Genomic DNA, 20171 nt, shown 5'->3' on the forward strand with positions numbered 1-20171 from the left:
GTCGGTTAGTGTAACATATAATAATAATACCATGTATGACGACGACAAAAAAAAAAAAAATATTATGATATTGAACTTTAGTAATATGTATACAGAAGTGTGTTATTTTATAGTTTGGCCAAAGTGCGTGTAACATATGGGTTCCTAGTACCTTCCGGGAAAGGTTAGTGTCGTCAAGAAACTACTCTGTTAAAGGTTAGCATTAGGTTTCCCAAACTAAGATACATGCTGATGCTTGTACTTAGAAGAAATCAATTTCCACAAATCTTATTATATCCATCCTATTAAATATTAAAAACATATCTAGATAATCAAAGACAATCAAATGAAATTATCAAAATGAAGTCTATCAATATTTTATTAATTATTTCGCTAAATTATTAGGTTAAATTATATAACAAAAAGTTGTAAACAATAAATGATAATCACTAGTATACAATATTAGTATTTTACGAATGGAAACATCTATGTCCATGTGGTGTGACATTAAATTAATTTTTGTATCAGAATAAATATAAATAAGATGACACGTCGGAGCCAATACGAAGTACACAATCTATCCCAATCTCTACTCTCGGCGACAAAAGTCTCAAACTCTATAAATACTTCAACGCTACAGTTGCAAAACACATCTCAAAATCGAAACACAAAAACACAAAACAAACAAATATGACTACTACTTCAATCAGATTCATAACCCTAGCTCTCACAGTCTTCTCTGTGTTACTGATCTCCTTGTCTCTCTCCGGCGTCACAGCGACGGAGACGACACGGAGCGAGGCGGAGGCGCGGCAGATGTACGAGCGGTGGCTAGTTGAGAATCGAAAGAACTACAACGGTCTTGGAGAGAAAGAGAGACGGTTCGAGATCTTCAAAGACAACTTGAAGTTCGTGGAAGAGCACAATTCGGTACCGGATCGGACTTTCGAAGTAGGGTTGAACCGGTTCGCTGATTTGACTAACGACGAGTTTCGTGCGGTTTACTTGAGGAGGAAGATGGAGAGAACTAGGGTTCCGGTGAAGGGAGAGAGGTATTTGTATAAGGCTGGTGATAGTTTGCCTGATGAAATCGATTGGAGAGCTAAAGGTGCTGTGAATCCAGTCAAAGATCAAGGAAACTGTGGTACGTCTTATTGCGTTTGCGTTTTAATCGCTACTTTTTTTTGGCGTTTTGTGTTTCGTGTTTGAGCTGATTAGTGTGGTTGAACGTTACAGGAAGTTGTTGGGCGTTTTCGGCGATTGGAGCGGTTGAAGGGCTAAACCAGATTAAGACAGGGGAGTTGATATCTTTGTCGGAGCAAGAACTAGTTGATTGTGACACGAGTTACAATGGTGGTTGTGCTGGAGGTCTTATGGACTATGCTTTCCAGTTCATTATTAAAAACGGTGGGATTGATACAGGGGAAGACTATCCTTATACTGCAACTGATGTTAACATGTGCAATTCCGATAAGGTACGAGTAACGATAATGTTTTTGTAGTTTACAATGTTGTATACTTATGTGTTGTGTTGTTGTTTTATTTATTTGCAGAAGAACACTCGTGTTGTTACGATTGATGGTTATGAGGATGTTCCACGAAACGATGAGAAGTCTTTGAAGAAGGCTCTTGCTAACCAACCTATTAGTGTCGCTATTGAAGCCGGTGGCAGAGCTTTCCAGCTTTACAAATCTGTAATTTTCAATGGACCTTACCTTGGTGTCGCTTCATCCAAGATTTGGTGTCTTATTCTTAAAAATGATTTCGTTTGTTATTGTTTTTGTCAGGGTGTGTTTACAGGAACATGTGGAACATCATTAGACCATGGTGTGGTAGCAGTGGGATACGGATCAGAAGGTGGTAAAGACTACTGGATTATTCGCAACTCATGGGGATCAAACTGGGGAGAAAGCGGATATGTTAAGCTAGAACGTAACATCAATGAGTCATCAGGGAAATGCGGTGTGGCGATGATGGCTTCTTACCCTACAAAATCATCGGGTTCAAACCCACCAAGGCCACCCCTACCTTCACCAGTTGTTTGTGACAAGTCTTACACTTGTCCACCTAAGTCCACTTGTTGTTGTCTTTATGAGTACGAAGGTAAATGCTATAGCTGGGGATGTTGTTCACTCGAGTCAGCCACTTGCTGTGACGACGGTTCTAGCTGCTGCCCACAGTCATACCCTGTCTGCGATTTGAAGGCCGGTACTTGTAGAATGGTTAGTTTCTTGTTCTTTCCTATGGCTTAAATACAGTTTTTGTTTTGTTTCCTGTAAAGTTTAAACTGATTCGTCTACAAAATTTGGTGTGGACAGAAGGGAAACAGTCCGTTAAGCATAAAAGCCTTGACACGAGGACCAGCGATTGGGGCCACGAAGTCTACAAACGTGCTTGTAAGCAGCGCTTAAGGAAGGAAAGAACATAGTTGCTTTTCATCCCACGTTATCAAGATTCAGTCTTCTGTCTTTAAGCCACTTCCAATTAAGTTTGGATCATAGTTTGACTACTCTCGTTAATTTTAATGTGTTATCTTGGAATTGATTTTACTTGCTGTAAATCTTTAAGAAGTAATATGATATTTGCTCTCATAGCAATATAGCATTGTCAATTTGTCATCTTCGTTGAATAATAAAATTTGACCAAATTGAAGCTGGAACAACAGAGTACCATCATCATCATTCACATCTTTTTTCTTGTACGTTAGATTTTAGCCTTCTAATTTCTAAACATAGCGTGTTAAGCTAGACAAATAGTTGGGTTTAATCAAGTTGTTCTCTTTTAACCTTCCAATAATTGAATCACTCTCTTTCACATTAATTTAATTAAAAATTCTAGAATCATACACATATGATATAATTCAAAGCAGTATGAAACTTCAGCTGTTTTGAAAGTCAACGGTCATCATTGCTGCAATTTTGGCTCAAGTGTCAAATTTTTACTCAAAATACAAAAAAAAAAAGTCATCTCAAGATTATAATGTATGATTTAAGGTATGGTTTTATGTATATTACAGACATACATACATGTAATCTTATTATATAAAGTTGGGTTTTCAAAGTTAGACATTAACAAGATCATGACACGTGTTAAGTATACTGATGAGATGTTGACATATGTCAAAAATTATTATTTTACAGCTAATTAAGATAATAGCAGTAAATCTACATAAAATTTACATGTTTATATCTAAAAAAAATTTCCTAAATCAAAAAGGAAAATTAACAAACTAATATGTTTTTCATTGTACGCTAATTATATTATACGTGTTTTCTCAATTAAATTTTGACATGTATAAACAAAAAAAAAGTTCATTAAACATGTCTTTTATTATTAGTCAATAAATAGGGAATACCAAATCTAAAAAGAATAACATAAGTTATGTCAAAAAGGACCATTTTTATTTTATTTTATTTTAAATATCAATATCAATCATTAGGGGCGATATTGTGGTGTAAATATTTTTTAATAGTCCTCCATGGTCAATGGAAAAGTTGAATTAAATCATTAGGGGTGATATTGTGGTCCCTACTATAACGGCGAGAACAAAAAGCCATCGATATCCAAGCTGCAGAAGAAGCATTGGAGGCGAGTAGGAAGGAGCTTGGCATTGTCGACGTAAAGAAATACGCCACACACATCAAACGCAACACCGACATGAGCAAGAAGCTCTATGAGAGGGTTTGCAAGATTGAAACTCGGAAGCTTAAAGCGAAGGAGGATATGAGGAAGAAGCGACAAGGCCGGGAAAAAGTGAAAATGCCAAATTTGGATGGAGAATATTAATAAATGGCAAAGTTACGGATTTATCTTGTATTATATAGGAGATAAGAAATTCTTTGGATACTAGCTACTTCTTTTAGTACTAGCAAGTAATTTCATCCTTAGCCATGAGTTTATACTAGCTAACAATATATCAAATTCAAATTTTCATTCTTCCCTACTCTCTTAAAATATCTCTCTTGGTCGTAGAGCGTAGTCAAGGTGTATACAACCTACATGAAAATCATAGTAAGCTTTCTTTAATTCTCTAATAAATTTTACATTTAGTTTTTTTTTTAAAGTTATTATTTATTAACTTCTGGCAAATTAGTTCTCTATCGAGGTTGTATTAGTTCTTTTATATCTGATTTAGATTATTTTTTAAATTTATTTTTAAAGACCTAATTTTGATTATTTTACGTTTATGATTGTTAATTGTAGATAATTTGTTCTTAATGTTTAGATCTGATTTTGATTATAGGTCTGACTTGGAGATTGACCGAATTTTGCTACATCACTTGTAAGTTTCGATATGATTGTTTTTGGGAATCGAAAACAAGACATGACATATATGTGGGTAAATTCGTCAATGCTTTTAAGTCCAAAATTATTATTTTTTCAAAAATATTACAAAATCTAATTTTAATAAATTGTTGATTATGATATACATCTATGTATATGCTGTTAAATTGTGTATTATGTATCATTTTAGTAATGCAATTAATATGATATAAAGAACGAAATTTAACTACAATAAAACCGTTTACGTCATATTGTCCATGAACAAAAGGTAGATGTAGTTTCTATGATTTTTGGTGCATGACAGCCGGATTGATTGGAGAAGTATGTGATTGATTGGAGAAGTACAAAATATTGATTGCAAAGTGGAGAAGTAGATTGCGTGTTGCTAAACCGATATATAGGCAATGAATGGCGACCTATACAAGTGCGGATTTCAACTATTTTTTTTTTGAAAACCGCTTTTTGTCACCATTCAGGTAAATTTTTGTAATTTTGCGTTTTTTAAAAAAATAAAAAAATTTGTTTGCGTTTTTTTTGGAACAAGCTATTAATCAGTGGACGGCAAGTATTTGCCCAACTGCCAATTCTCCAGCGGTTTTCAATTCGACACTTGATAAAGCAAATAAGATTTTAATTTAATTAATGCCTAATAAAGCAAGTGTAATAATTAACACATATTTTAACAAATAACTCCAAATATCTTATACCAAAGAAGCTTCGAAGATCAGGTACGGCACATAGAATTGCATATTAGATTTGACTTGTGTCTAGGAAAGTATTAAGTGTTAAAAAAAAATTCCAAATATTTTTTAAATTTATATTGTTAATAATTCTTATAAATGACATACTTTTTTAAATGTGTCCTTTTAAAAAATTTAATCTTATTTCTTCTCAAGTTATAATATAATTAGTTTTTTTGTCAACATAATATAATTTTACTAAAGAAAACAGATTTATAGAAAATAAATAAACTATAGTCAATTATTTTATTAAAGTATGGTTAATTAGTTCCATACAAAATATTTCTACAACTATATTTGAACAATTTTAAAATAAATTTTAGTTTTAGTTGCAGCAAATTCATCAAAAATAAGATTTTTTTGATCATTATTTTAATGAATAACATTAATTGAAAAATTAAAATAAATTTTGATTCTTAAAATTCATAACCTAGCAGATGACAATATTATTTCATTAACAAAAAATAACAACTCTAATTTTATAAGTATCTTATTATTGTTACTATATTTGTTTATAAATTATTTATCTATTATATGTATTATTTCTTATTTATTGTTTTCTACCAATCAAACATTTTCTATTATTTCAAATTGTTATTTCACCATTCACTGAAATATTTATTTTTACCAATCAAATTTTAATTTTAAATAAATTTTGGTATTTAAAATTTAGAAATTAAAATTTTTATTTATTAATACAAAAAATAAAACATATCATTATATTAGTTATTAATATAATAATATGAAATCCGTACCGCAAATTGTTTTTTACCAATCAAACATGATTTTGTACCGCTTCTTTTGGAGTAACCGCACTTGTCCCGCAAATATATTTATCCCGCACGTATCGCAGTTGAACCATAGCGCACTAACAAATTGTTTGTCCCGCACTACTAAATCTGCGGTTACCATTCTGATCTATAGTAAAGAAAAGGGGGATTGATTGGAGAAGTACAGGATATTCACCAGGTTTGTTGAGCCTTTGACCAAGTCCTAACTCTCTCTCCCTACTAGGTTTGGACCAAAAAAATGGACCCAAAAACTAGAACCGGAACGGATCCGAATCCAAACTCGGAACAGGTAGAAAATCCTATTGTGTCCTAATCTCCTAAATCTGAAGAACCGGAAACGAACCGATAACTGAATGGGTATCCGACATATCCAAAATAAAATAATATATTGAAAATACTAGTTATAATTTATTATTTATAACATAGCTATGCAAAGTTATAACTTAAAATTCAAAAATAGTAAATTTTTCTAAAACAAAATTAGATTAAAATGTTTAGCTATATTTTTAAAAACTTACCAATTTTTTTTTAAATTAACTTTTAAAAATTTTGTTTAAATATTTAACATGAAAATTTTTGGGTAATCAGGCAAAATTTGGGTAATTAGGTTAAATTTTGGATAACCGGGTACAAAATACATGAACCTGAATGATACCCGATTTTTATAGGTTCTGAAATTTTAGATTTGATTTCGGTAAGAGCCGAACCGAATCTACACAAAAAAAAATTTATCTAATTTGAGATCCAAGGAAGCACTGTATAGCGCGACGCATGATATGATTTTTTTGCTTCCTTTCCTCTAAAGCAAAGAGCCAATTGGAGGGAATGACATCAGCCTTAAGAAGTATGGATGTCAACAACCACAATGAAGGCAAAGGAGAGGAGGAGATCGAGCACAACGAAGGAGAAGGAGAGGAGGAGATCAAGATGGTGAACATGGCACGCGAAGCAAAAAAGTTAGCGGGAAGGCTTTTCATGTCAGAAATTAGCTAAGAGGAATACGACATGATAGTTGCCCACAAGTTCTCTGATGAAAGAAGAGCAGCCAAGGTCGTAAAGACAGCTAGAATGATCTCTTCCGAAAATATCACTGACGCGGATATATATGAGGCAACAATTAATATGATATAAAGAACGAGATTTAACTACAATAAAACCTCTATAAATTAATAATGCTAGGATCGTAAAATCTATTAATTTATAGAGATTATAATTTATCAATAAATTAATATAATTTATAGAGATTCAAATTTATCAATAAATTAATAGTGAAACTTTCATAATTTGGTAATTTTGTCAAAAGGAAAATTTATAAATAAGATTAAATCGTTATAATTATTACTTTTATAGAATCAATTAAAAGGAAAATATCATGGTTTGAAGAGAACACTCTATGTTGACAAAAAAAAACACTCAAAGTTTTTGATAGGGAAAAATTCTTAAAAATAAACTCTAACAAAAATTAATCTACCTATATATATACATATATTTTGATAGTTTTATATGATTATTAATTTATATTATTGATGAGACTATATATTTACAAAGAATTGTTTAAAGTTTTTATTTTTATTTTATTCTATTATTGAACCGAAAATATATAAATTCTATCCAGAAGTACACTAGCCAACTTAGAACCGAAAAATTTATATTAATTTATAACAATTATTAATTTACGGAGTATTAATTACAGAGGTTTTATATAATTGATTTTTTAAATGATACATATACATGTATTCACATAATAAATTGTTGATTATGTACATGTATATGCTGTTAAATTCTGGATTAATGTGTTTATCTGGATTTGATTTTACTTGCTGTAAATCTTTAAGAAGTAATATCATATTTGCTTCTACCATTATTGACTTATTGTCATCATCATCATTCAGACATTCACATCGTGTTTCTTGTAAGTTAAATTTTAGTCCTAAACATACAGCAGTAACGTGTTATCAAAAATAACCAAGAAAAAAACTGATCGGGTTTAATCAATTTGTTCTCTTTTAACCATCCTCCGATAATTGAATTACCCTCTCTTTCACGTTTGATGAAAAATATTAGTATAAAAATTGTAGAATATTATACACGTGACGTAATGATATGATATGATTTAAATATTTTATTGGTTAGAATAAAATATAAATAAAAGAAAATGCCCAATCCCAAAACACAACTGATCCATCTCTACCTCTTCTGGTCTTAACGTCAAACTCTGGCACAGATCTCACTGGAACACAAAAACCAATGGCTACTCGAATCAGACATATAACCTCAGCTTTCGTGATCCTCTCTGTGTTATTACTAGTTTCCTCATCTCTGGGAGTCGTCACATCAACAGAGACGAAGCAGAACGAGGCTGAAGTGGCGCAGATGTACCAGCGATGGCTAGTGGAGAATCGAAAGAACTATAATGGTATTGGAGAGAAAGAGAGACGCTTCAAGATCTTCAAAGACAACTTGAATTTCATCTACGAGCACAATTCGGTTCAGAATAGGACTTATGAAGTCGGTTTGACCCGGTTCGCAGATCTAACAAATGATGAGTTTCAAGCTATTTACTTGCGGAAGAAGATGGAGAGAAGTAAAGACTCAGTGAATCTGAGAGATATTTGTACAAAGAAGGAGATGTTTTGCCTGATGAAGTCGATTGGAGAAAGAAAGGCGCAGTTGTACCAGTCAAAGATCAAGGAAACTGTGGTATGCATTTTAGATATTTCTTCATATAGCTTTTTTGGATTTGGATCAATTTTCACGTTTTCTGAACTTGAAACGATTGCGAATTGAGATTTCTCTTTGAATAGGAAGCTGTTGGGCGTTTTCTGCGGTTGGAGCGGTTGAAGGGATAAACCAGATCAAGACCGGTGAGTTGAGATCTCTGTCGGAGCAAGAACTCGTTGACTGTGATAGAGGTTTTGTCAACGCTGGATGTGATGGAGGTATCATGAACTACGCTTTTCAGTTCATTATGAAAACCGGTGGTATTGAGACAGATCAAGATTACCCTTATAACGCCAACGATCTTGGCTTGTGCAACGCCGATAAGGTTCTTAATAAACCAACATAAATGCTCAATTTTGGTGTTATTGTTAAGTTTCCATTAGATTTCATCTATGTGCTTAATGATCATGCAGAATAACAACACTCGTGTTGTTGTTACTATTGATGGATATGAAGATGTTCCTAGAGACGATGAGAAGTCTTTGCAAAAGGCTGTTGCTCATCAACCTGTTAGTGTTGCCATTGAAGCTAGTAGCCAAGCTTTCCAGCTCTACAAATCCGTAATTTTCAATCACTTCTTGATTCCAAATTGGTTTTTCTTGAAACGTACCCAAAAAGCTATGTTTGTGTGTTTTTTTCCTTAGGGTGTGATGACAGGAACATGTGGAATATCTTCGGACCATGGTGTGGTAGTGGTTGGGTATGGATCCTCAAGTGGTGAAGATTACTGGATCATTTGTAACTCATGGGGATCAAACTGGGGAGAAAGCGGTTACGTTAAACTCCAACGTAACATCAATGACTCATTTGGGAAATGTGGTGTAGCAATGATGGCGTCTTACCCGACCAAATCATCATTCCCGTCGTCATTTGATTTGTTGTCTGAGATTTAATTTGATCTTCCGGTACATGATTACTAATTTTAAATATTTTACTAAATAATCCAATGGGGTCAAGTCAAAGTCCCATAACATGTTAACGTTAATGAAGATTCCAATCTTATCTTGTATTTGAAGAACCTGCTTGACAGCACAGTCTAAGTACAGAGTGTTGTGATGCTGATGGTTTTGGTTGTTGTCTCATGCTCTGTTTATTTTTTTGTGTGATATGAATCTCTTTCAAGAAAATTAGAAAATAGACACTATCGTTCCTCAAAATAGACAAGTATTACAAGTCCAAAGACGAGGTCTTCATAAATTGTGAGAGATGGATGGAATACAAGTATAATAAGTCCAAAGAGGAGGTCTACATTGTTAGGGAGGATAAGATAGTCACACCAAGAGATTCTAGAGTAGATAAATTCAAAGAATCTTGGCCAACTATTCTTAATTATGTCCCCAAGTTTGGTTCAAATCAAGCGAGCTGGATGCAAAAGGAAAATAAGTGACTATGAAACCTAGCTCTACATTCAATCTCTTCCTTCCCTTACACGTTACAAAGTTGAACCGCTAGAAATTATCACCCTTCAAGTTCTATTTACTAAGCGACTAAGCGAGACACCCAAATTTCTTGAATGCAAGTTTAATTTGTTTTTGTTTACTCTGTTGTTCGAAAGCTCTCTTTTTAAAAAGAAACGATTTAGACGAATTATTATATGTACTTGGAGGCAAATTAGAGAATATAAAGCAAAATAAAAAATGGAAAAAAAAAAACTAAAAGTACAAACCAAAGAGGAAAAAGGAAAATAGTCATAATTGATGGGTGCGAGAGGCATATGGCGACAAAGTTGAGAAGCAAAACCCTAGTTAGATATAGAAGATTCAGAAGCACGTTTTCTTCAGACATCATTCATCAATGACTAAACCTGAGCTTCCAGAGGATCTGTTAGAGGAAATACTCTGTCATGTTCCGGCCACTTCCCTGAAACGATTAAGATCAACTTGCAAACGATGGAACCTTTTATTCAACGATGATTGGAGATTCGCAAGAAAGCACTCGGATATGCCACAAAGCAGTTTATGGTTCTCATGTTGACAAGCCAGTACAGTATCGGTCCGGTGAGCATCGATCTCAGTAGAACCATTCCATCTGTAGAGGTAAAAGCTGAATATAGCCTAACCGATCCTCAACATGAGTATTCAGCTAAATTGGATATAGAACGAGTCATTCACTGTGACGGAGTGTTGTTATGCACCTTCTGGACTAACATGTCTAGAATCGTGGTTTGGAACCCGTTAACTGGTGAACAAAGGTGGATCAGAACCGGCTATCGTAGCCAAAGTGACCGCGTCTTTAGTATCGGATACTGCCAAGGAGACAACAAATCCTGCAACAAGAGCTATAGAGTCTTGAGCTGTTATTGTGATATCAATAATTTTGAAATGTATGAGTTTAACTCTGACACATGGAGGAGTCTTGGTGATATATGTCCAGGCTGGCGCTTACGCCCACGCGTGTCTGTGTCTTTGAAGGGGAGCACTTACACGTTTGCTGAAGATGAAACAAAAACGCCCCCAAATCTATCCTTGCTCAAAATCGATTACTCAACAGAGAAATCTGTTCCTGTGCCTCTTCCCTGTGATAAGGGTATTGAATATGAAGAGAGTACCCTTTCAGTTGTTAGAGAAGAGAAGCTTGCGTTGTTATCCCAGCGAGATGAAAGATCCAAGACTGAGATATGGGTGACAAATAAGATTGATGAGACGACCAAAGCAGTTTCTTGGAGCAAGGTCTTAGCATTCGATATGAGCCCTGCATGTAAGGAAATGCTTGATTCCAAGTAAATACTCAATTTGCTCCTCATGCTCATATGGTTTTCCCAACGTAGCAAGCTGATCAAACCGAGAAACAAGACCTTGAACATATTCGTCAATAGATCTAGTACCTTTACGCCATTGCTTGATCTGTTCTCGAAGTTGTTTGATGTGTCCCCTGGTAGGTTTCGCATAGGTAGATGACAGAAGAGTCCAGATCTGTGTTGTCGTGGACGCCGTGGAGAGGATTGGTTGAATCTCTACCGAGATCGCACCGAGGAGACTCGCAACGACGAGACTCGCAACGACGAGTTGATCTTGACGTTGCCAATGGTTGTACTCGGGATTAAGAATAGTGACACCGGCACGAAGAACAGTAGAAGCAGGTGCCACCGTTGTGCCGTCGAGATAGCCTGCAAGGCCATAACCAGCGAGCAAAGCTCGAATCTGACGGCTCCACATCAGAAAGTTTGAAGCAGTGAGTTTGGTAACATTCGACATGTTAACATGATGAAGTTGGTTGACGGAAGCAGTGTTGATGACATCAGAAGTAGTCTCAGACATGATGGTATGAAACGGGAAGAACAAGAGGAAGGAGAAGAAGAAGGAGAAAAGCGGCGAGAGAAAGAGAGAGAGAGGAAAAAAAATTTAGGTTTAGCATTTTAGTATTTTACTGCTCAGATACCATGTAAGGAAATGCTTCATTCCATTGATGGAGGATGTTACAATATATATAGTCATTTACATAAGGGTTTTGCACACTACTAATTACACATTTAACCTCTGTTATACTTCTCTTCTCTATACTGGCAGATCTTAGAATTTCGGATTTTGGAAGTTTTTTGTTAGATGAGGAGAAGAAAGTCTTGGTGTATTGTGACACATTGTTTGACGATGATGACTATAACAGAGACATGATATACATCGTTAGGGAGGATAATAATAAAGTCATAGAGGAGGAGTTTGGAGTAGATAAAGTGAATTTATGTTTCCCAGCTATTCTTAATTATGTTCCAAGTTTGGATAAAATCAAGCAAGCCTACCTAAAACAAGCTCTCTACATGCATGGGTGTGACTAAACAAACCTCTTTTTGTTTTTTTTTTGGGTTGTGTTTTTCTTAGTTTAACATTGGTGATCATGTTCTTTGAATCTTTGCACTACAACAAATATGCACATTGTTAACCAGAGAAAAACGCTATCATAGGTCTTTGATAGCGTTTTCATGAGCGCTGTTTTAGGGCACTGTTATTATATGTACCCCATATACAATAGCACTTATTACGTATGCTATGTTATAAAAATATAACATAGCTTTAAGAAATTGCTATATTATCAAGATCATAATTTTGAAAAAATTTATACAACATTTGTTTTTTCGTGCTATGTTATAGTTTTATAGCATAGCTCTAATAAACTGCTGTATTATCAAGATTATAATTTTGCAAAAATTTATACAATATTTAATTTTTCGTGCTATGTTATACATATCTAATATAGCTGTTGCGAAATGCTGTTTTATCTTGTTTACTGTGCTATGGTATATTCTTTTATCATAACGTTTACCTGTACTTTTATAGCATTTTCTGATATGTGATTATAGCACACATAACCTGTTTTATAAAATCTCATAAAATCTGATTAATAAACGTCTCAGATCCAAAATACATAACAAAAGTCTCAAGAACATCAGTTTACCATCAAAGTCTCAAGAACATCCAAAATAAACAAGCAATCTCAAGTACTTAACATTACACAATAAAACCATCAGTTTAAGACATAATGACCTTGTTCTCTGGCCAAGCAATGCAGGAGCTAAGTGCATCTTCAATAATCTCTATTTCATCGGATGGCCTCCAAACTTTTACATTTTTCACCTTCACAACATCTATCCACACTTTAACTGCATTAGAACCCAAGCGAGTAAAGTGAACCTTATGTTCTGGATCATTTGTTCCCCATCGTCCTTCAGCCACAACCCTATTCTTTTCAGTTAAATCCATCAACTTGCACTTCTTATTCTCCTTGGAAATAACTTTATTAATGCGCTGCCATGTTTACAATATAAACCATCAGTCATCATATAATTAACAAAAACAACTTCATAACATATGAAAACACTTACTGGAGACTTCCTGAGAGGAGACTGTGATGGTAAAGTATTCTTTATTGGTGATATTGGACCCGTTGCATCATCAACAGGAGACTCAGAACCAGATGCAGACTTAGAAGACATAGATGCAGATTTGGCCTGCGATGCAGCCTTTGAAGCTGTTGCTGAAGTTTTGGACTCTGTAGCAGACTTAGAAGCTGTGGCTGCAGACTTGGCCTTTGATGCAGACAAAGAAGCATGTGATGTAGCATTCTGACCAGTTGGAGTTGAGGGATTTTCAAAATCAACCTTACTCAGGGGCCAAGATACGTAAGCCATCAAACAGTCCTCAAGAAATGACATTTCAGCTGTAGGTCTCCATAGTGATGTATCAGGCTGCTTTACTGAATCCACAAATACTGATGAACTTCATGACCAGTTAAAATTCTTGACTTTCTCCTATGCTCAACTTTTCCATCAAACCAAGTCTTCTTTTCCCTATATCTGTGTGTTGGAGCCAAACCTTTTCTATGACACATGTAGACATGTTTCCTGCTAAACTTCAACCACATACTATCAGTATTTTTCCCACACATAGGACATCCCATTTTACCTTTTACTTTACAACCAGCAAGATTTCCATACGCAGGAAAATCACTAATGGTCCAGAGAAGCATTGCCTTTAGAGTAAATGTACTTTTACTAAAAGCATCATACGTTAGCTCTCCATTCTTCCACAGATGATTCAAATCCTCAATAAGAGGTTCTAGGTAGACATCAATATTATTACCTGGTTGTTGTGGACCAGGAATCAATAATGTCAACATTATATTCTCCTTCTTCATACAAAGGTGAGGAGGCAAATTGTAGTTTACCAATAGCACAGGCCAGCTACTATAATTACTATTCTTCATGTTGAATGGATTAAATCCATCTGTGGACAGCCCAAGCCGTATGTTCCTTTCTTCAGCTGCAAATGAAGGATACTTCTCATTCATCTGAGCCCATGTAACAGAATCTACTGGATGTCGAAGTTTTCCATCAGTGCTCTTGTTAGTGTAATGCCACCGTAAGTCCTTAGCCATGTCCTCTGATCTGAACATTCTCTTCAGCCTTGGTATAATTGGAAAATATCTTAATACTTTCTGTGGGACACCTTTCTTTACCTCATTAGTCCGCTTATTAGTCTTCCACCGTGAAGCATTACATTTGGGACATTTATCAAGCTTCTTTAACTTCTTTCTGAAGAGGCAGCAATCATTAACACATGCGTCGATCTTTTCATATCCCATATGAAAGCTCTTTAAAAATTTCTTGACATCATACAATGATGTGTGAAAGACATTACCATCTGGCAACATGCTTGGCAATGTCTAAAGCAGTTCATTGAAGCTCTTATCCGACCAGCCATTATGTGTCTTAATCCTAAACAAAGTCACAATAGCCGATAACTTGCTGTGGTTTGAACAGCTAGGGTATAGTGGGGTTTCAGCATCCCGGATCTTTGCAAGGAACTCATCCTCTTGTTGGTCCTCACCCTCTGCAATCTCACTTAAGTCGCCCACAGGTTGGTCAGCTAAGTCACCTCTAAAAGCCAACTCTTGATCAAAAAATTCAGCAGCTTTATATAACTCAAAAACTTCCTCATTCCACTGAGTTGGTTTACTTTGAAATTCATCTACTGACTTCACATCTCCATGATGATACCAATCACTATGCACCTTGTATGCCTCATCCATCCCTCTTATTACAAGATGCTCAACCACAACACTGTTTAACTGTCGTACTACATTACGACAGTCTTTACAAGGACATATTATCATTTCTATGTCACCTAAAGCCGCAGACACATCCCTTACAAATTTCCAAGCTCCACTTTTATAACCAGGATCAGCTCTTCAATGGATAATTAAAGAAAAAAATCATAACTAAAAGAACATCTTAAAGTATCCAAACCCAAAATAAAACCTAATTATGAAATATAATTCCTTACCTGCATAGATGCACCCATGCCTTGTCCAACATTATATGTTATAATATAAATTTTAACCTTTATAGATAAAATAGAGATACATATTATACAAAGCTCACATTAAGCAACAATTCAGACAATACTGCACTACTTCAGACACATACAGATGCTCTTAAACCAATATCTAACTGTGTAAAATCTCACTAATCTAATCACTATTTATACGAATCAGACTCAAAGGACAAAACATAGCAATCACCAATATTCGTGTGTAATAATAATGTTTAACTATTGGTTGAGTGATACTAACCTGTTGTGTGAGTACAGAGAAATGAGAAGCTTCAGTTCCCCAACATTTCAATCACCAACACTTGGGAAAAAAAAAAAATCGTTCAGTTTATGAAGGCGCAAATACTCAAATCCAAAAGCTATTTTTGAGTCAAATCTGTAAATAATCGAACCCTAACAAAACAGATGGATTCGAAACTCCACATTCTCAAAATCTGTAAATAATCGAACCCTAAAAAACAGATAACGAAATAAATCTAGATAAATCGAACCCTAACAAAACAGATAACTAAATCTGACCCTTATCGAAATCAAAAGCTGTTTGAAATCACAAATAATCGAAACAAATAACGAAATTAGGAGGAAGAAGAAAGACATGCCTCAAAAATGGATTCGAGCTATCAATTGCGATGGATATGGAGATTTAGGGCGAAATTGGGGCTTTTCACAAACGGCGAAATTGGGGCTTTTCACAAACGGCGATAAAACTGAAGAATTGATAAGAAATTTAGAAGAATTTGAGCACACACAGAGAATTTAGAAGAAGAAATCTTCTTAGGTTGAGCTTAGGTTGTAACGAGAGAGAGAGAGAGAGTGTGTCGAGTTTTTGGGTTTTTTTTTTATTTGGCGATTAAGTGAATAATTTCACTAAGTATTGGCGGACAAAAGTCACTTTTGTTTCCCGCTACATAATTTTCCTATCATAGCGTTAATAAGATGCTATTAAAAAGTAAGCGAAAAAAAATCTCATCTTTCATAGCAGTGACGGAAAATGAGCTATATCCGTCTGCTATCAATGTACATATTTGTTGTAGTGTTGAACTGTTATTTATATCATTAAGTTACAAATATTATAAAAAATTAGAACGAACCCCAAATTACTTGGTAATACAACTTAATTTGATCTGTTTTTGTCTTTTTGTGTGGTATGAATCACTTTAAAGAAAATTATATAATAGACACTATCCTTCGTCAAAATAGACAAGTATTATTAGTCCAAAGACGAGGTCTACATTGTTAGGGATACATTTAATCTCTTCCTTTCCTTCCCTTACAAGTTACAAAGTTGTACAGCTAGAAATCATCACCCTTCAAGTTCTATTTACTAGCGTTCGAAAGCTCATTTAAAAAGAAACGATTTAGTCGAATTATTATGTACTTGGAGGCAAATTAGAGAATAGAAAGCAAAAAAAAATGGAAAAAAAAAACTAAAAGTACAAACCAAAAAGGAAAAGGAAAATAGTCATAATTGATGGGTGCGGGAGGCATATAAATACATATGGCGACAAAGATGAGAAGCAAAACCCTAATTAGATAAAGAAGATTCAGAAGCACGTTTTCTTCAGATATCAATGACTATACCTGAGCTTCCAGAGGATCTGGTAGAGGAAATACTCTGTCGCGTTCCGGCCACTTCCCTGAAACGATTAAGATCAACTTGCAAACGATGGAACCGTTTATTCAACGACGATTGGAGATTCGCAAGAAAGCACTTGGATAAAGCCACTAAGCAGTTTATGGTTCTCTTGTTGATAAAGAAGTACAACATTGCTTTGGTGAGCATCGATCTCAATAGAACCATTCCATCTGTAGAAGTAAATACTGCATATAGCCTAATCGATCCTCAGCCTGAGTATTCATCTAAATTCTATGTAAGCCGGGTCATTCACTGTGACGGAGTGTTGTTATGCACCTCCTCCGTTGACAACTCTAGAATCGTGGTTTGGAACCCGTTAACTGGTGAACAAAGGTGGATCAGAACCGGCGATGGTAGCGAAGGTGGCCGCGCCTTTAATATCGGATACGTTAACAAATCCTGCAACAAGAGCTACAGAGTCTTGAGCTATTATTATGGTAAATATAATTTTGAAATGTACGAGTTTAACTCTGACACATGGAGGAGTCTTGGTGATATATGTCCAGGCTGGCGCTTATGGGCATATATGCTTGTGTCCTTGAAGGGGAGCACTTACACGTTTGCTGAAGATGGAACAAAAATTTCCTTGCTCAAAATCGATTACTCAACAGAGAAATCTGTTCATGTGCGTCTTCCTTGTGATCAGGGTATTCAATTAGAAAATAGTATCCTTTCAGTTGTTAGAGAAGAGAAGCTTGCGTTTTTATCACAGCCAGATAGAAAATCCAAGACTGAGATATGGGTGACAAACAAGATTGATGAGACGACCAAAGAAGTTTCTTGGAGCAAGGTCTTAGCATTGGATCTGAGCCGTCGTAATCAAATTTTGAATTGTGGAAGTTTCTTGTTAGATGAGGAGAAGAAAGTCTTGGTGTATTGTGACATATTGGATCATTATGATATAGAACGTATCAAAAACAATATAGAAAATGTTGGGGAGGATAATATAGTCACAACATTGGAGTTTGGAGTAGATAAAGTGAAATTATGTTTGCCAGCTATTCATAATTACGTTCCAAGTTTGGATAAAATCAAGCAAGCAAAAGCTCAAGGCAAAAGGAAAAGAGGTGACGACTAAAACAAGCTCTCTACATGCATCATGCATGTGTGTGACTAAACCTCTTCTTCTTTTTTTTTTTTTTTTTTGTTGTTGTTGTGTTTTTTCAATTGGTGATGTTCTTTGAATCTTTGAACTGTTATTTATTTCAATAATAAGTTGCAAATATTATAACATATTAAAACAAACCCCAAATTACTATATACAACTTTGCTCTGTTTTTTTTCTTTCTTTCAATGGCATCCAAAGCGGACACATAAAGATATGTTTTGGTTATGACACTGTGTGGTTTCACGTAAACTTAAGCAAAATAAATGTTATGAAAAGAGAGCCACATGATATGATTTTTGACCAGCACACTACATCTTCCTCTCATTTCAAAAATTGTTTCATATGGTGTTAAGAATGGTGCATCCACATCATTATGTTCCAAGTTTGGATAAAATCAAGCAAGCAAAAGCTCAAGGCAAAAGGAAAAGAGGTGACGAGTGACGACTAAAACAAGCTCTCTCTACATGCATGGGTGTGACTAAACCTCCTCTTTTTTTTTTTTTTTTTTTTTTTGGGTTGTGTTTTTCTTAATTTAACATTGGTCATGTCTATTTGAATCTTTGAACTGTTATTTCATTAAGTTGCAAACATTATAATAAAAAATGAACCCCAAATTACTTGATAATACTGTAAGGAATGGTTAGGGATATAATATCCCACATTGGAAGCTGGACAAAAATCCTGATAATATATAAGATATATGGGTCTCTCCACTCATTGCCAATTGGTTTTGAGTTGGAAGCCCACAATCTAATATGGTATCAGAACCCGATCCACACATTGTACAGCCCGATCCATCGGTCTGAAAATAAGCAGGATAAAAATGAATAGAGACCTGATTAGCATTGCACAAGCGATACACCGATATAAGGTTCTTTTGAACATCCAGAACATATAATATATCTTTTAGTGCAAGAGATCGAGATGGTGTAGGGAGTAAGGCTGAACCCGTATGTGTGATCTTAAGACCTGAACCATCAGCAATGGTAACCTCTTCACCACCGTTGTAGGGCTGATGAAGAGATAGATTGGAAAGATTGGGTGTAAGGTGATGAGTTGCACCAGAGTCCATAATCCAATTCGCAGGATTATATGGAGGAAAAACACCTACATTGGTACGTGGTTAACATGGTGTTGGTGACGACGATGGTTAACCACCACCAGAAGAGTGATAGTTGCCACCAGATGGTTGATAGTTGCCACCAGAGGGCAACTGAGAGCACCAACGAGCATTGTGCCCAAACACACCGCATAGTTGACACCGACCGTTATAACCTCTACCTTGAGAGCAACGGTTAGAGTTGTGATGGTAACCACATGCATGAGATCGATTCAGAGTACGAAAATGAGGAGAAGAGCCTGTCGACTTGGAATAGACAGCATTAGCGGTGATAGGAACAGAGGACGACACAAATGCTTGTGCATTAAGCTTCAACTCATAGTTAATGGGTTTTTCATGGATCTCGGTCAAGGAGGGAGGGGTCTCACGCCCATCAATCTGATCGATGATAGGCTTGTATTCTTCAGGGAGACCACTAAGAAGATGATTAACCTGTTCTTCAAGTTCGTATGGCTTACCAAGCAGAGCAAGCTGATCGGACCAAGTAGCAAAGCCCTGGAAGTATTCATCAATGGATCGGGTTCCCTTCTTCCAATACTTGATCTGTTCACGAATGTTGGTACCGCGATTAGTCACCTCGGGTCATGGGCTCATGTCCATGACCAACAAGCAATACAGGCCGAAGTTACGTAAGAGCCCAGCCCATCATGCTCGATTGGAGAAGTGAAATAGAGCATAACGGCGGGTGAATCACCTTGGAGATCGGAGGATTGGTCAAAGATCTCATTTATTACGGAGTGCGAGATCTTCGGGCCTTAATTGGATATGACATTAATTGTAATGGCTTAGTATAAATAGGGGGTCAAAAAAACTTATAGGGGGACAATAATACTTATTTTTACTCTCTCAAATTTCTGCTTCTAAAATCAGTTCGGAACTACTACGGTAGTAAGTCCCTTCGTCCACAAAACACTTCGAGAGGAGAATTTAGTTTCGGTTCTCACAACGAATTTGTTTGATGTGACCCC

General features: G+C 35.4%; 4 protein-coding genes and 3 pseudogenes across 5 annotated transcripts; 4 read left to right on the forward strand and 3 right to left on the reverse strand.

Annotated features, from left to right (window-relative positions):
- The first annotated feature begins 451 nt into the window (after positions 1-451).
- On the forward strand, positions 452-2638 carry LOC104784357 (putative cysteine protease RD21C). The gene is made up of 5 exons (XM_010509399.3): positions 452-1123; positions 1216-1454; positions 1533-1673; positions 1767-2201; positions 2298-2638. The coding sequence occupies exons 1-5, from the start codon at positions 670-672 to the stop codon at positions 2388-2390; spliced, it is 1362 nt and encodes a 453-aa protein (XP_010507701.2). The 5' UTR covers positions 452-669; the 3' UTR covers positions 2391-2638.
- Positions 2639-7956: 5318 nt separating this feature from the next.
- Positions 7957-9642, forward strand: LOC104784369 (putative cysteine protease RDL2; annotated as a pseudogene). The gene is made up of 4 exons (XR_015559760.1): positions 7957-8494; positions 8599-8840; positions 8929-9075; positions 9160-9642. The product of XR_015559760.1 is annotated as a putative cysteine protease RDL2 (transcript).
- A 667-nt stretch (positions 9643-10309) lies between these two features.
- On the forward strand, positions 10310-11238 carry LOC104705610 (F-box protein ETP2 pseudogene; annotated as a pseudogene).
- A 1584-nt stretch (positions 11239-12822) lies between these two features.
- LOC147949674 (uncharacterized) lies at positions 12823-13661 on the reverse strand. The gene is made up of 2 exons (XM_087509915.1): positions 13332-13661; positions 12823-13254 (listed from the first exon to the last, which is right to left on the reverse strand). The coding sequence occupies exons 1-2, from the start codon at positions 13659-13661 to the stop codon at positions 12979-12981; spliced, it is 606 nt and encodes a 201-aa protein (XP_087366041.1). The 3' UTR covers positions 12823-12978.
- Positions 13662-13699: 38 nt separating this feature from the next.
- On the reverse strand, positions 13700-14659 carry LOC147949675 (uncharacterized). The gene has a single exon (XM_087509918.1). The coding sequence runs from the start codon at positions 14657-14659 to the stop codon at positions 13700-13702; it is 960 nt and encodes a 319-aa protein (XP_087366044.1).
- Positions 14660-14671: 12 nt separating this feature from the next.
- On the reverse strand, positions 14672-15640 carry LOC147949676 (uncharacterized). The gene is made up of 3 exons (XM_087509924.1): positions 15581-15640; positions 15292-15348; positions 14672-15194 (listed from the first exon to the last, which is right to left on the reverse strand). The coding sequence occupies exons 2-3, from the start codon at positions 15321-15323 to the stop codon at positions 14672-14674; spliced, it is 555 nt and encodes a 184-aa protein (XP_087366050.1). The 5' UTR covers positions 15324-15348; positions 15581-15640.
- Positions 15641-16910: 1270 nt separating this feature from the next.
- On the forward strand, positions 16911-18053 carry LOC104705622 (F-box protein ETP2 pseudogene; annotated as a pseudogene).
- The last annotated feature ends 2118 nt before the right edge of the window (positions 18054-20171 follow it).

Source organism: Camelina sativa, chromosome 1, assembly GCF_030686135.1.
Source record: "Camelina sativa cultivar CO46 ecotype springtype chromosome 1, ASM3068613v1".
Taxonomy (NCBI): Eukaryota; Viridiplantae; Streptophyta; class Magnoliopsida; order Brassicales; family Brassicaceae; genus Camelina; species Camelina sativa.

Coding starts and splice junctions, on each gene's coding strand:
- LOC104784357 (XM_010509399.3), top strand. CDS start 670: ATGACTACTACTTCAATCAGATTCATAACCCTAGCTCTCACAGTCTTC. Junction 1,455..1,532: donor ACATGTGCAATTCCGATAAG/GTACGAGTAACG, acceptor ATTTATTTGCAG/AAGAACACTCGTGTTGTTAC. Junction 2,202..2,297: donor AGGCCGGTACTTGTAGAATG/GTTAGTTTCTTG, acceptor TGGTGTGGACAG/AAGGGAAACAGTCCGTTAAG.
- LOC147949676 (XM_087509924.1), bottom strand. CDS start 15,323: ATGTTGGACAAGGCATGGGTGCATCTATGCAG. Junction 15,195..15,291: donor GCATGGGTGCATCTATGCAG/GTAAGGAATTAT, acceptor TATCCATTGAAG/AGCTGATCCTGGTTATAAAA.
- LOC147949675 (XM_087509918.1), bottom strand. CDS start 14,659: ATGTTGCCAGATGGTAATGTCTTTCACACATCATTGTATGATGTCAAG.
- LOC147949674 (XM_087509915.1), bottom strand. CDS start 13,661: ATGTCATTTCTTGAGGACTGTTTGATGGCTTACGTATCTTGGCCCCTG. Junction 13,255..13,331: donor CTCCTCTCAGGAAGTCTCCA/GTAAGTGTTTTC, acceptor TAAACATGGCAG/CGCATTAATAAAGTTATTTC.